The 13,993-nt window shown below is 43.9% G+C and overlaps 2 protein-coding genes across 2 annotated transcripts; both read left to right on the forward strand.

Annotated features, from left to right (window-relative positions):
• Positions 1-857: 857 nt before the first annotated feature.
• Positions 858-9,622, forward strand: LOC128438377 (serine/threonine-protein phosphatase 2A catalytic subunit beta isoform). The gene is made up of 9 exons (XM_053420935.1): positions 858-1,286; positions 3,713-3,751; positions 4,437-4,607; positions 6,251-6,424; positions 6,617-6,706; positions 7,446-7,607; positions 8,546-8,664; positions 8,860-9,414; positions 9,473-9,622. The coding sequence occupies exons 1-8, from the start codon at positions 1,185-1,187 to the stop codon at positions 8,930-8,932; spliced, it is 930 nt and encodes a 309-aa protein (XP_053276910.1). The 5' UTR covers positions 858-1,184; the 3' UTR covers positions 8,933-9,414; positions 9,473-9,622.
• A 1,021-nt stretch (positions 9,623-10,643) lies between these two features.
• Positions 10,644-13,816, forward strand: zgc:101664 (uncharacterized protein LOC450064 homolog). The gene is made up of 3 exons (XM_053420613.1): positions 10,644-10,785; positions 11,585-12,377; positions 13,014-13,816. The coding sequence occupies exons 2-3, from the start codon at positions 11,709-11,711 to the stop codon at positions 13,215-13,217; spliced, it is 873 nt and encodes a 290-aa protein (XP_053276588.1). The 5' UTR covers positions 10,644-10,785; positions 11,585-11,708; the 3' UTR covers positions 13,218-13,816.
• Positions 13,817-13,993: the final 177 nt, after the last annotated feature.

Raw genomic sequence — 13,993 nt, forward strand, 5'->3', positions numbered from 1 at the left:
TGTCCTGATGTCCACTTCTCTCTCTGCCTTGGTCCTCTCAGGTTTATAATGTGTCCTCTCAGGTTTATCATGTGTCCTCTCAGGTTTATCATGTGTCCTCTACAATTCATCATGTGTCCTATAAGGTTCATCATGTGTCCTATAAGGTTCATCATGTATCCTCTACAGGTCATCATGTGTCCTCAAGGATTCATTATGTATCCTCTATAGTTCATTGTGTGTCCACTAGGGTTCATCATGTGTCCTCTACAGGTCATCATGTGTCCTCTACAGTTTAACATGTGTCCTCTGCAGTTCATCATGTGTCCTCTACAGTTATAATGTGTCCGCTAGGGTTCATCATGTGTCCTCTACAGGTCACCATGTGTCCTGCTCATCATGTGTCCTCTACAGTTTATCATGTGTTCACTACAATTCATCATGTGTCTTCTCAGGTTTATCATGTGTCCTCTCAAGTTTATCATGTGTCCTCTACAGTTCATCATGTGTCCTCTACAGTTCATCATGTATCCTCTACAGTTCATCATGTGTTCACTACAATTCATCATGTGTCCTCTAAGGTTCATCAATTGTCCTCTACAGTTCATCATGTGTCCTCTAGGGTTCATCATGTATCCTCTATAGTTCATTGTGTGTCCACTAGGGTTCATCATGTGTCCTCTACAGGTCACCATGTGTCCTGCTCATCATGTGTCCTCTACAGTTTATCATGTGTCCTCTACAGTTCATCATGTGTCCTCTAGAGTTCATCATGTGTCCTCTACGGTCCCTGTGGTCGTCCCCGCCCCTGAACACCGCCTTGCAGTCCCCTGTCTGTCCACATGCTGTCGCTGCTGCGCTGGCTGAGCGCCTCTGAAATGCCCGGATGTTGTGGCAGCTAGCCCCTTCAGTGAATCGGCTAACCGCTGCGACGCTGCTGTTCGTGCCGCATCGGGGACTTTCGACCTTTTCTCCTCCCCCGGTTCACACAGGCTGCTTTTTAACGTCGGTAATTCGACATCGCTCGTTTATCATGACAGAAGCTGACTGAAGGGCTCGTGAAGTTTAGGTCTTATTGATTCTCCAGCCGGTTTGGCGGGACTCGATCGGGTTAACAATACGACGAGCTAAGGGCTAAAGCAGCTAGCGCCACAGGCCAGTCTGTTTTTTTCCAGGTAGCTAACACAGCTAGCTTAGCAGCTGTCATGGAAGACAAATCTTTCACTAAAGAACTAGACCAATGGATCGAACAGCTAAACGAGTGTAAGCAGCTCTCGGAAAACCAGGTCCGGACGCTCTGCGAGAAGGTAAGTGGCTCACACCGGGTTCGGTCCGTGTCGGGCGGCCTCGCTCTCAGTGTGGCCTGGATTGCGAAAGCGGCTCCGACTAATTCCTGGAATGAGGTTACGGCAAGGCGGCTATCTTCGCCCTGTTTTCGATCGGTCATCCTGCGGCTCTGTGTTCCACAGCCCCCGGTCAGAGCCGGATTCGCACTCATGTTCCCACCCGAAAATTCGGCTTAATGCTCTGACCGAGCCCCCGGTACGGTTCTGATGGAAACGGTTTATCCGGCGACCGTCGTCTGTGAGAGGCCGAACATTCGCATCCTTTACATCATTACCAGCAAGTAGTCGGAGCCCATTTTACTGCTCGTTGATTAACACGGATCATCGCAGGACTGGGCGAGTGTTTGAATCTGCGGCTTTGTTCATATTTGTGAGTTCTACGTAAAAACACAGAAATAAGTGGAGGTGGTGATTCGCGCCTCGTCGCTTTCACGAGGAACGGATGTGTCGAGTCTCAGGTTTCAGGCGTCACCTCGGTTTGTTGCACCAGAAAACAAGTCGCTCTGAAACTGATGTTATCACAACACTGATCCTGCACCGACACATCACACAACCGACCGGGACACACAACACTGATCCTGCACCGACACATCACACAACCGACCGGGACACACAACACTGATCCTGCACCGACACATCACACAACCGACCGGGACACACAACACTGATCCTGCACCGACACATCACACAACCGACCGGGACACACAACACTGATCCTGCACCGACACATCACACAACCGACCGGGACACACAACACTGATCCTGCACCGACACATCACACAACCGACCGGGACAGACAACACTGATCCTGCACCGACACATCAAACACAACCGACCGGGACAGACAACACTGATCCTGCACCGACACATCACACCACCGACCGGGACACACAACACTGATCCTGCACCGACACATCACACCACCGACCGGGACACACAACACTGATCCTTCATGGTGGACAGAAGACAAATGATGTGAAATCATGTCCAATCAGATAAGTCAGGATGCAGCAAACACATGGTTCCATGTCTTCTGAGATTTACATAGTCGAAAATGGCTGGACATGTATGTAAGTGTGTGTTTGTGTGTATGTTTGTGTGCATGTATGTAGCATGCACTGTGTCAACTCAGGGAGGACATATAACTCATATTAGCGTTACACCTCCTACATATGTTTTCCTGTTTGTCATTCTCTGCTCATCAGGTTTAAAACACAAGTTTCTACACTTAACAAGAATCACATTGAAATGTAAAGTGTTAATTGTCGATAATCATTTTTCTATCATTTCGGTCCATAATAAAACTGGACTCATTCAGACTGAACTGTATTAGTTGGACTAGGGAACAAGTCATTTGAAGATGTCACATTTAGCTCTGAGATATTTCTATAAAAATCTTTTGTTTCATGACTCAATAAGCGATTCATTGATAAAGATCATTCATGATTATTCCTGCAGCTCCACCTGCAAGTGACTTCTTTTCTCTGAAGAAATAACAATTAGTAGACATGGTTCAATATTGATGCTAAACACTTGTCCTGAGTCATAAGTTCATGACTTTAAAGTTCAGTGTGAAGAAATTATGTCATCGTCGTTTTATTGAATCCAGAACCTCCAGCTCTGATACCAGTCAGACGTGTTCTGGTGTCTTCATCAGTAATTCATCTGCCACTTTATGTGTCTGGTCCAGTTAGTGTCTGAAATGTTGAGATATTGACTTTAAAGAGTCAAATGTCCCGTTTTAACTGAAACTGTCCCGAGTCCAGATCGTGACGTGTGAAGCTGAACTGTGACGTTTACCATCGAATCCTTGATTCATCGTCTTGTTGAGACTTTGTGTTTCTCCACGAGGTGATCGACAGAAAAATGAGCAAATCTTCCATAAATCATTTTCTCTAAAAAGGATTTAAAAAAAAGAATCGAGTGAATAATCAACCAATGATCAAACATGTTGGAACAGAAGCAGATGTGGAATTTTCAGTCGTCTATTGAAGCCTTTTAATAAATGAAATTAATGCGACTCGTGTTTTGAACGAGCGTTGAAGGATTTTCCCAGAGACCGAAACTTAAAAAAGTTGTATTTCTTTTTTGGTAAATTACAATAAATATAATAGTTTGAGTTTCTTCCACTGATGCAGTTTTTGTTTTTAATCATCTCTGATGAAAACAAACCTCAGATGATTCTTCTGATTAACTGGAATCTGACGGAAGTGACGCATTCACTCATCATAGCCTGAATACAAGATCATTTTATATTTTCGTGTTTTTTAGCTTTGTTTGTGTTTGAAGAGTTTTATTCGATTTCACAACTTCTCCCTTTAGTTTGACATGAAAGTCTTTAAAAGAGATCAGTCATCTCATAATGAATGTGTCTGTCTTCTCTGCAGGCCAAGGAGATCCTGACCAAGGAGTCCAACGTGCAGGAGGTGAGAGTCACACACGTCTTGTTCGGGACTGAACCACAGAAACATGGAACCCTGATTTCAAATATAGTTTTATAGGAATAATTTTCTGAAACAACAAAAGATGCACAAACTCGTACACAAGCAGAGACACAACAGGACGACTCTGCTCAGCCGAACCTACAGCAGAAAAGAAACTAGAACATTTATCTCTCCTGGTGAAAGTTTATCTGAACACATCACATCACACACTTCTGAATCTCACTGCTCCTGTTGAGTGTTTAGAGCCTCCGCTGTCTGAACAGTATCACAACTTGTTCACACTGAAAGCTGCGTGAGCCTCAAGCGTACACACACGCACACACACACACATAAACACACACACATACTCTCTTTGAAACACCACCTAACTGAAATATCCATGTACATGTACCATGGAATTTTTTATCCCATTCACTTAAACACACTCCTTTTCTATAAAGTATTTAAACATAAAAAATTAACAAGGGCTATGTATCCTTTAAGTAATTTAAAAAAACAAAAGACTTAACATATTGAAACGGAACAGTCAGAAATATGGATCTGTCTGAAGCAGCTTTGGAGAAACGGAGTCTGGACCTTTGAGTTCAGAAGAGTTTACCTTCAACAGAAGCTTCACCTCAGGTCAGTGTTAAGTTTGATCAGTAATGATGCCCCCCCCCCCCCCCAGGTGCGATGCCCGGTGACGGTGTGTGGTGATGTCCACGGTCAGTTCCACGACCTGATGGAGCTGTTCAAGATCGGAGGCAAGTCTCCCGACACCAACTACCTGTTCATGGGAGACTACGTGGATAGAGGCTACTACTCCGTGGAGACGGTCACGCTGCTCGTCACGCTAAAGGTTCGATCCCCTCGGTCTGAATCCAGTAGATGAAGCTTTCTGTCTGTATTATAAAGTCTTATTTCTTCTTTCATTCTCTAGAGAGTGATGTTAATGTTACTTCCTTTTTCTATCAGTGATCGTGTTGCTCTCTAAACTAGAAACTGTTTGTGCTGCACGGATCTCAACCAACAGACCGACCGCCAACACTCCAGTGATCGGTCGAAGTAACCCCAAATAACACTATTATACAAATCAATCAATATTTATAACTCTAAACATAAATGTAAATGAAGGTTGTCTTTCCCAGCTACAGATTATAGAACGGCCCTCAGGCGTGAATCAGACTCTGCCACCGAAAGAAGGCAATCACCCTTTCTTTTGCAGGTTCACCCACATTCTCCAAAACTGCATCTACTTATTCATTTATGTGAGAAAGAGTGTGAACAGAGATCACTACTGATAAAGGGCTGAACCTGTCATGTGTACGTAGGTTCTTTTCAGTTTGAGATTTAACGGAATCAGTTTGGATGAAGCCTGAAGCTCCGGTCGTCACAGAACAGCACCAACCGCTGCTGGTCTCTTTCCTGAATTTAAAATATTGCAGCAGCACGTTCAGATGTTGATTCTCAGTCGGTTCCTGCTCTCGTGGACATTTTGTTTTATCAAGACAGATCTGATCAGCAGGACGCTGAACCGGCTTCAGTGTATTTAAAAAATCCGAATGGAATTTGCTCAGACAGAAGAGAACAAACAGTCGGCCTCAGAATTCACTAGTTTGCTTCTGTGGTCTGTGCTGATGTTTGATGGCTTCATAAACGTGTTGTTAAAACCCAGAGCAGCAATCTGTCAGCTGACAGCACAGGTGAGCAGGAAGCTGATAATCCTCCCATAACCAGATACGTTATGTATTCTGTCTTTTTTATGATCCTGCCAGATTAATACAGTTGTTCCATTCATTTTGTCCCATTGAATCACTGCTGAGGCTGCGACTGTGTTTGCGTCGTCTGGACGTTCAATCTGAAAAAGAGAAAGAGAAGTGTTTTTAATTCTGAATAATGTTCCGGCCTCAATGTCTGGGCCTCTGGGTCCAGAGTTGATGAAACAGTGAGTAGAGGAAGGTCGGCGGTTCGATCCCAGGCCTTCCCATCTGCATGCCGAAGTGCCCTTGGGCAAGATACTGAACCCTGAATTGCCCCTAATAGTTATCGGAAGTCTCTTTTTCAGCTAAATGAAGTTTCACTTAGTTCTGTGTCTGGTTGCTGAAATAAGAAACTGGAGGATTCAACCAATCAGAAATGTTCAGAAATAAACTCCTGGAAGTTAAAGTAGATCCGTGTCCCTGTGGAAACGTAGAGTTCCTCCAAAGGTTCCTAGCTCCTGCAGTAGAAACACAGTGAGGAAACTAGTTTCACAGTGAGGTAGCAGCAGCAGTGTTTTAAAAGTGTACATAGTTATTTTATATATACTAATGTAGTTAATGTAGTTTCATTAACAATAAATAAACCCAATAAAATATAGCATCAGCACCAGCTCAATGGTAATAGTATTAAACATAATGAATGGCTTTGGACTTTTTTAATCGTCTGTTTCTGGTGATGTAAATGTAAATAATTTGTCGTTCCAGATTTTGATTGGCTCTTTCATTGTGTCTTGTCATTAAGGTTCGATTCCAGGAGCGAATCACCATCCTGCGAGGGAACCACGAGTCGCGGCAGATCACGCAGGTCTACGGCTTCTATGATGAGTGTCTGAGGAAGTACGGCAACGCCAACGTCTGGAAGTACTTCACAGACCTGTTCGACTACCTGCCGCTCACCGCGCTGGTTGACGGACAGGTATTCAATGACTTCATCTGGTTTTTGTACTGCGATGTATTTCCTCTCTGACCGGAGCTTCCACGCTGTGAGGTCACGGCTCAATGCAACGTCCTGAATCTGAGTAACAAGCATCTCGATGAAATATGTTATACTGGAGGATAAAAGGAAACGTCGGCAGATAAATGTTGATTTCTGGTGATTTTGTTTCAGATCTTCTGTCTCCACGGAGGTTTGTCTCCGTCCATAGACACTCTGGATCACATACGAGCTCTGGACCGCCTGCAGGAAGTCCCACATGAGGTACACACTGAGCCACTGGTTCCTGCTGACAACAGGAAACAGAGTTTTGTTATCGTGCATTTGTTAGGGACAGTTTAAAGGAACTGAGAGATTCATACGGTGATTGACACAGTCTTACTTATACTCCATACAGCTGACATGTTAGCTAGCTCTGGCTAACGCTACTCTACAGGAAATCACTTCCTCTTCTTTGCTGCTCTAAAAACTCTTCCCAGTGGCAGCACAGTAGGGCTGGGCAATATGACGATACACAATATATATCTCGATATTTTGAAATCTCCTCTAAATCACGTTACAAATGTTAAATTCATAAAAGTCCACAGGAAGTGGCGGAGCTAGCGGACGTTAGCATTTCCAACGGCCCCTGAATGCACCTCGTCGGAAGCGGCCATCGTTGTCGATGACCTCGTTTCAAGTTCAATATACAAGTCGGCCTTCTGATCCCAGAGCAGCTGAGAGGAAACTCTGTGGTTTCACTGCTCCTTTCTACTGTTAAACTGACCGGCTGCATCATGTGAACACGTCTCATAACACAACACAACAACACACAGACAGACACACACATTCATCATTTGTAAACTGATTCATTCGGTTCAGAGTATGAACAATGTGTCAATAACCGTCTGTGAACACGTGAACTCTCTGGGACTCTTCTCTCTCTACATGGCCTCGGCCTGGTTTGGGTTTGGAGTCATCAAGACTTTAGGACAGTTGTAATTTGTGCTGGTGTCTCTCTCAGGGCCCGATGTGTGACCTGCTGTGGTCGGACCCTGACGACCGCGGTGGGTGGGGCATCTCCCCCCGAGGTGCCGGTTACACCTTCGGACAGGACATCTCTGAAACCTTCAACCACGCCAACGGCCTCACGCTGGTGTCCCGTGCCCATCAGCTGGTCATGGAGGTAACACACACACACACACACACACACACACACACACACACACACACACCAGGCTAGCTGCTCAGAGACAGTCTGACCAAACTCAATAAAACAAACCAAATGGTTTAGTCGACTTGAGAAGATTGAGAAAAAACATATATTAAAATGAGCTTTTCTTCAAATTACTTTGTGCTTTATGAATTTAATATCTGTTGGAGACGCGACACACACACACAGGACATAGCTGTTTGTATTTTTACAGCAACTTTTGAATTAATTTATTTCTTATGAACTGAAGATGGAATTTACCCTCAGGTCCTTTTTCTTAAATTTAATTTAACTCTCCAGTTGTGACTAAGCTGCAGTCGGAGTCTTAGTGAGACTTGATGTAGAAACGACCTGAACGGTTGATTCTCTTAGTAGTCGAGATCAGATGGAAACACACTCGTATCTGAAGCGTGACGCTGAGTGTGTGTTAGTCAAGTTGGAACAGACACACACACACACAAGTGGACTGAAGGACCCACAAAAACCAGTGTCTCCATGGTAACATGATGGAGGTACCAGGGAGCAGCTTCACTTCATGAGTCTCAGCTGCAGCAGCCAGAGCCTGAGAGGAACCTTACATCTACACCTGAAGAGAAACACAGTCAGACCCTCTGGAAACAACCGGGGATTATGGATGGATGGATGAATGATGATGGATGGATGAATGATGATGGATGATGGATGATGGATATTTGGTGCTGTATTTAAACAAACCTGCGAAGTGATTGACGGGTTGAGACACAGCTGATATCTCAAGTCTGTATTTCTTAACATTTTGACCAGTTTTCACTTGAACTCAAAGGTGAACAGATTATATTTCAGAGGTCAAAGGTCACAGTGACCTCTGCACATGTTTATGGCGACAAACAACCACAGGACGTTAACTCAAGTTGTTTGTTTGTGACGTTCAGGGCTACAACTGGGGTCACGATAAGAACGTGGTGACTATCTTCAGTGCTCCAAACTACTGCTACCGCTGTGGAAACCAGGCGGCCATCATGGAGCTGGATGACACTCTGAAATACTCTTTGTAAGTAAATGGCTGCAGCCGGAGCTGCTTCTGTTCAGACTCAGACGCTCACACATGTTCATGTAGTTGAGATCCAGTTCCATTCAACATGAGAACAACCGTGACCACGTTTTAATCCCAAACTTTAATCACCTCTTTTTTTTTAAGTGTTAATCTGTGACCTCGTCAATAACTGAACCCTTTCTGCCTCCTCAGCCTTCAGTTTGACCCCGCCCCCCGTCGTGGCGAGCCCCACGTGACCAGACGCACTCCTGACTACTTCCTGTGAATGTCCAAAGCCGTCCCTGTCAATCATCCACGAAGCTCCACCCCCTCCCCCCCACCCCCTCATTTTGGATGGAAAGATATTAATGATGATACTGTACCAGGGAGAGTAGAAACAAACGATTGGCTGACGAATCCAGATTTTAACAGAGACAAACGTAACGAGCGGCGCCCTCTACAGTCGTGTCTTCAGTATGCTGTCATTAAAAACAACACGTTCAACGATGATGATCTACTTTCTACTTTTGTTTCTTACATGTTTGAAAACGAGATAATAAAACTACCAACGTGGACCAAATGTGCCATATTCTGATCCTTCTACCACAACGCGCAGGCTTCTTTCTGTTCTGTTTGTTCTTCTGTTTGTTTCTGTTGTTTTTTTTAGCACAGCTCTAAAACCCGACCGCCCTGACGTCCCCTCCATCATCACATCACATGACATAAACAGTTTGTGCTTTTTTCTGTTGCAAGATCATTTTAAAAAAGGTGGAGAAAAAAAGAAAAGTTTGCTTCAAGTAGTACAGCTGTGATCATTTTAAAAAAGGTGGAGAAAAAAAGAAAAGTTTGCTTCAAGTAGTACAGCTGTGAGTTTTAGCTGTCCAGGCTGCAGCCGGTCGTCATCTCAGCAAGTATATTACTGTAATTTGAATAAAGACAACAGACGTATGAAATAAAATGTCCTATTGACAAACTACTGAGCTGCGTCAGAGTCGTCTCTTCAGGTTTTGATCTGTTTCCAGAAACAAAGTTCTCTGAAGAAGAAGCAGCAGATGGAACAGACTCCACAGGAAAAGCTCCAGAACATTTCAGGTCTGAAATCAATGTGGATTTGGGAACAGATGTTACAGTTTAACATTTAAGGTCTTCAGAAGGTTTTTAAATAAGTTTAGTATTTTGCATCATACACATATATTATAAACAATGTGTGTAATGATGGTTCGCTGAGTTCAGGTCTTGTTTTCTGCTCTGATGTTTTATCACTCACTAAAATTAAAACCTGAAGCTGGAATCCTTTCTTAATTTTCAGCAACTGGTTTCATCCTGGAACAAACATTCAAACTGGAAACGAGTCCTGTGAAGACAGAACTGTCTGTAACTTATTCACTGACGCTTCAGGCCTGTTGCTAAAAGTGAAGCTGGTCCCACACGTGTCCACAAGGTGGTGCTGTTTGACACTAACCGTCAGAGCCAGTGGCTGTTGAACAAAATGGAGGACATGACAAACGGGTTGATTTAGCCAATGAGTCAATTCAAGTTAAAAACACGAGGCGTCACATTCACGCAGCAGCTCGAGGATTCTTCATCATTATGATTTGCTCTGTTATAAAGTGTGACGTGTTCATCCTCTTATAAAAAATGACACCTGGACATTTTTTGAGAGAATTGTATTATTGATAAAACTCAACAATCGCAAGAATGGAAGTATGGACAAACTTCATCAGTTCAGAAAACTTCAGAATAAGATCAGAATAAGCTTTAAAGTAATTCTGCGTTAGATTTATTCTTACAGACCCGAGAGAGAAAGTCCGAATAAATAAATGTGATCAACAGTATATTAGAATAAGTAATAACCACGTTTCTGATTATTTTTCTTTATCAGGATTGTAATAAACTTTTGGTCATATTTATTTAATCGGACTTTATATATATATATGATGAATGTACGGAAACTAGAAGCAGTAATGTGAAGTTTTTTAACAGATCTCACGTGTTACCTGAACTATCGCGAGAGCTTCCGGGAAGTGGTCAACAACAGACCGCTTCCGTGTTAGCCGCCTAGCAGGCTAACTGTAGGCTAGCTGCAGGCTAACTGTAAGCTAGCTGCAGGCTCACGACCCGGCGGACCTCAGGTCTCAGGTTGGTGTTTTTAAGGTTTAATATCAGTTTAGATCCGGAGTTCGGATTCTGCCTGGAAACCACATCTCGTCTGTTTGTTAGCTGTGTTTAGCTCCTCAGCTAACTAGCTCCGGAAGCTACAAACATTAGCTTCCCTGTGAGAGAGGAACCCTGAGATCATGTTTTATTTCACTGCTTCTGACTTGAATTAAACTTGAACAGAGACTGAAACCTTCTGTGGATTTTATTTTATTATATGGCTTTTAAATAACAAGTTATTATATTATCTCTAAACTCTCCACCATGTTGGATTTGACTGTATATAAAGATGATCAGTAACTGTATATAAAGATGATCAGTAACTGTATATAAAGATGATCAGTGACTGTATATAAAGATGATTAGTGACTGTATATAAAGATGATCAGTCACTGTATATGAAGATGATCAGTGACTGTATATAAAGATGATTAGTGACTGTATATAAAGATGATCAGTGACTTTATATAAAGATGATCAGTGACTGTATATAAAGATGATCAGTCACTGTATATAAAGATGATCAGTGACTGTATATAAAGATGATTAGTGACTGTATATAAAGATGATCAGTGACTGTATATAAAGATGATCAGTGACTGTATATAAAGATGATTAGTGACTGTATATAAAGATGATCAGTGACTGTATATAAAGATGATCAGTGACTGTATATAAAGATGGTCAGTGACTGTATATAACGATATGACATCTATAAATGAAATGTGATTGTTTAACCTATAGATATGTTGTATGAATGAATGTGTTTTCTCTTCAACAGTTTGTTAACGGCCGTACGTCCGAGCTGATTCCATGAGGATGGGGATGAAGATGAGGATGAGGATGAAGATGAGGATGAGGATGGGGATGAAGGCGGGGCTTCAGTCTGTCCTCTGACTGCCTGTATGGAGGATGTGGTTCTTCATTATCAGTCTGGATCAGTGGAGGAGCTCAGCTCTCTGTTCCAGAGGACAGAGAAGCTTCTGGAGTGTTTCCCCTGTCGGCCTCCTCCGCTCTTCACGCCCTGGTTCCCCTCACACCACCGCCCCCCCATCAGACCGGCCAAACCAGCGCCTGTCATCACCTGCGCAGGAGATTCACTGGTGTCCGACAGCAGGCTGCAATGTACTGGCTTTGTTTCTAAAAAACACCACAATCACCCAACTTCAGAGACGACAGGAAGTCCCCCTGAAAAGTCACAGAAAGGAAATGGTGTCCTCTGCATTTCAGAAACTCCGAATCATCTCCAACCAGAGAGAAGAGTCACCGGACTGTCGCCCCAAAAACTGCCACCGGAGGACAGACATGGCGTCCCTGTCCCAGACAGACATGGCGTCCCTGTCCCAGACAGACATGGCGTCCCTGTCCCAGACAGACATGGCGTCCCTGTCCCAGACGCTGTGGTCAAACGCTCCTGGAGCGTGTTTACCCGGCGAGGCGTCTTTCCACAGAGCTGCCACTCGCTGTCCAAACAGTTTGACCACATGGTGTCTGTCCACAGGCTCCACCTCCGTCAGAGAGCCAAGTGGGTGATCAGAGGGGACAACTGTGGGTCGGCCCGGGACATCGAACAGGTCAGCAGAAAACAGAATGAAGGAATAGAATCATTAACAGCAGCTTATCATGAATTATTGATCCTATGATGAAATATTTAGCAGCTTATCGAATCAGATGTAAACACACAGGCCAGCTGAGGCTGTTGTCAGGTGAGTGGTCGACTTCATGACGGCGTCAGATGAACAGTTATTTTTTGCCCGTAAAGATTTTTACTCAGAACCCTGTCAGCCTCAAGGTGGCGCTAGATTAAACATCTGACTCAGCAGTTGTCTTTGTTGTCACAGCTTCTCCTCTTGTGTCCCTGACATCACAGTGAGGGTTTCCTTCAGGTGGAGATGATCCTGATTCTTCAGTCGGTTCTTCTACCTTCTTCTCATCACCTGTAGAACCGACTGAGCATCAAGTTGAATTAACTGAAAATGATTTAGCTTCTGATTGATGATTTGATGCTTTTCTCTGTCACATGACATATAGATGAATAACTAATGAAGTAGATCAGAAGTAACGCTGCTGTTTCTGTTTTGTGTAAAGTTTCACTCCAACTACAAAAACTACCTTTTTTTATTATAACAAATTTCTTTAGGTTTATTTTATGTGACTGAACGTCAGGAACTGAACTTTATCTTTATCTATCCCCCCCCCCCCCCCTGCAGGTGTGGCGGACTCTGAGCCGGTGCGTCCGGAGGGGCGAGCTGCCGACGTGCAACGCCAACATCCAGAGGGACCTGGTGGAGATCTGGGTGTTCTGTGACGTGCTCTGCTCGGAGCAGGTGGGACGTTTCCTGAAGGCCGAGCTGCAGCTGTCAGGACGGATCCTTCTGTCCGTTCACCAGAGAGGAAACGTCTTCAGCTTGTAGAACAACTCGCCACAGACTCCGGTTTTTACACGTTTACAGGTTTTTAACAGTGAAAACACTTCAATGTAAAAGTCATGTTGTTAACATGGAGCTCGAGGTTCTTCTCCATGTTTGCATGAAGCTTCTTGATCGATTGGAAACCTGCATCAGGTGTTTACACTCTGTACTGGTTACACTGGGGAGGAACTCTACTACAATATTCACTATTAACTCTTTATATTCACACTCACATGACTTTCAACCAGTAGAGTGCTTCAGACGACATCCTCTCTACTGCACTGAGCTTTTAGAGCTCCTCCCTGAAGCCATGGAAGTGCCTGGTGTCCCCCTCTCAGGAGCTTCCCTTCATCTCTGATGGAGACGGAGAGGACGAGTGTGTTTCTGTCTTCTGCTTCGAGACGTCTTTATGAGACGGCCTCTGAATTCTCAGGACAACTTTCACTGACGTTTTATGAGAATTTACTTGATGAATGAACCGAACATGAATTAAACCACAGACACGTGAAATCCAGATGATTGTGTATTTAAATTCACCGGAGAACAGGTTATACTTTGTCGTCACGCTCTGTTGTAAATAAAGGTTTGATATTTGTAATGAAGCGCCTGTGGTGGTGTGGTGTGGTGGGGGGGGGGGGGGGTGTACAGTGGTGCATGTGATGTGCAGTTTGTTCTGGAAAAGCAGCAGCTGGAGTCACATGACACACAAACACACACTCACACAAACACACACAAATACACGGCCATTTTAAAACAGTGATGCTCGATTGAGGACAGCA

Source organism: Pleuronectes platessa, chromosome 4, assembly GCF_947347685.1.
Source record: "Pleuronectes platessa chromosome 4, fPlePla1.1, whole genome shotgun sequence".
Lineage (NCBI taxonomy): Eukaryota > Metazoa > Chordata > Actinopteri > Pleuronectiformes > Pleuronectidae > Pleuronectes > Pleuronectes platessa.

What these genes read in the sequence shown, in the direction of transcription:
- LOC128438377 (XM_053420935.1), top strand. Translation starts at nt 1,185, where the DNA reads ATGGAAGACAAATCTTTCACTAAAGAACTAGACCAATGGATCGAACAG. An exon ending in TCCGGACGCTCTGCGAGAAG is followed by an intron (nt 1,287 to 3,712) that starts GTAAGTGGCTCA and finishes TCTTCTCTGCAG; the next exon opens with GCCAAGGAGATCCTGACCAA. An exon ending in TGCAGGAAGTCCCACATGAG is followed by an intron (nt 6,707 to 7,445) that starts GTACACACTGAG and finishes TGTCTCTCTCAG; the next exon opens with GGCCCGATGTGTGACCTGCT.
- zgc:101664 (XM_053420613.1), top strand. Translation starts at nt 11,709, where the DNA reads ATGGAGGATGTGGTTCTTCATTATCAGTCTGGATCAGTGGAGGAGCTC. An exon ending in CGGCCCGGGACATCGAACAG is followed by an intron (nt 12,378 to 13,013) that starts GTCAGCAGAAAA and finishes CCCCCCCTGCAG; the next exon opens with GTGTGGCGGACTCTGAGCCG.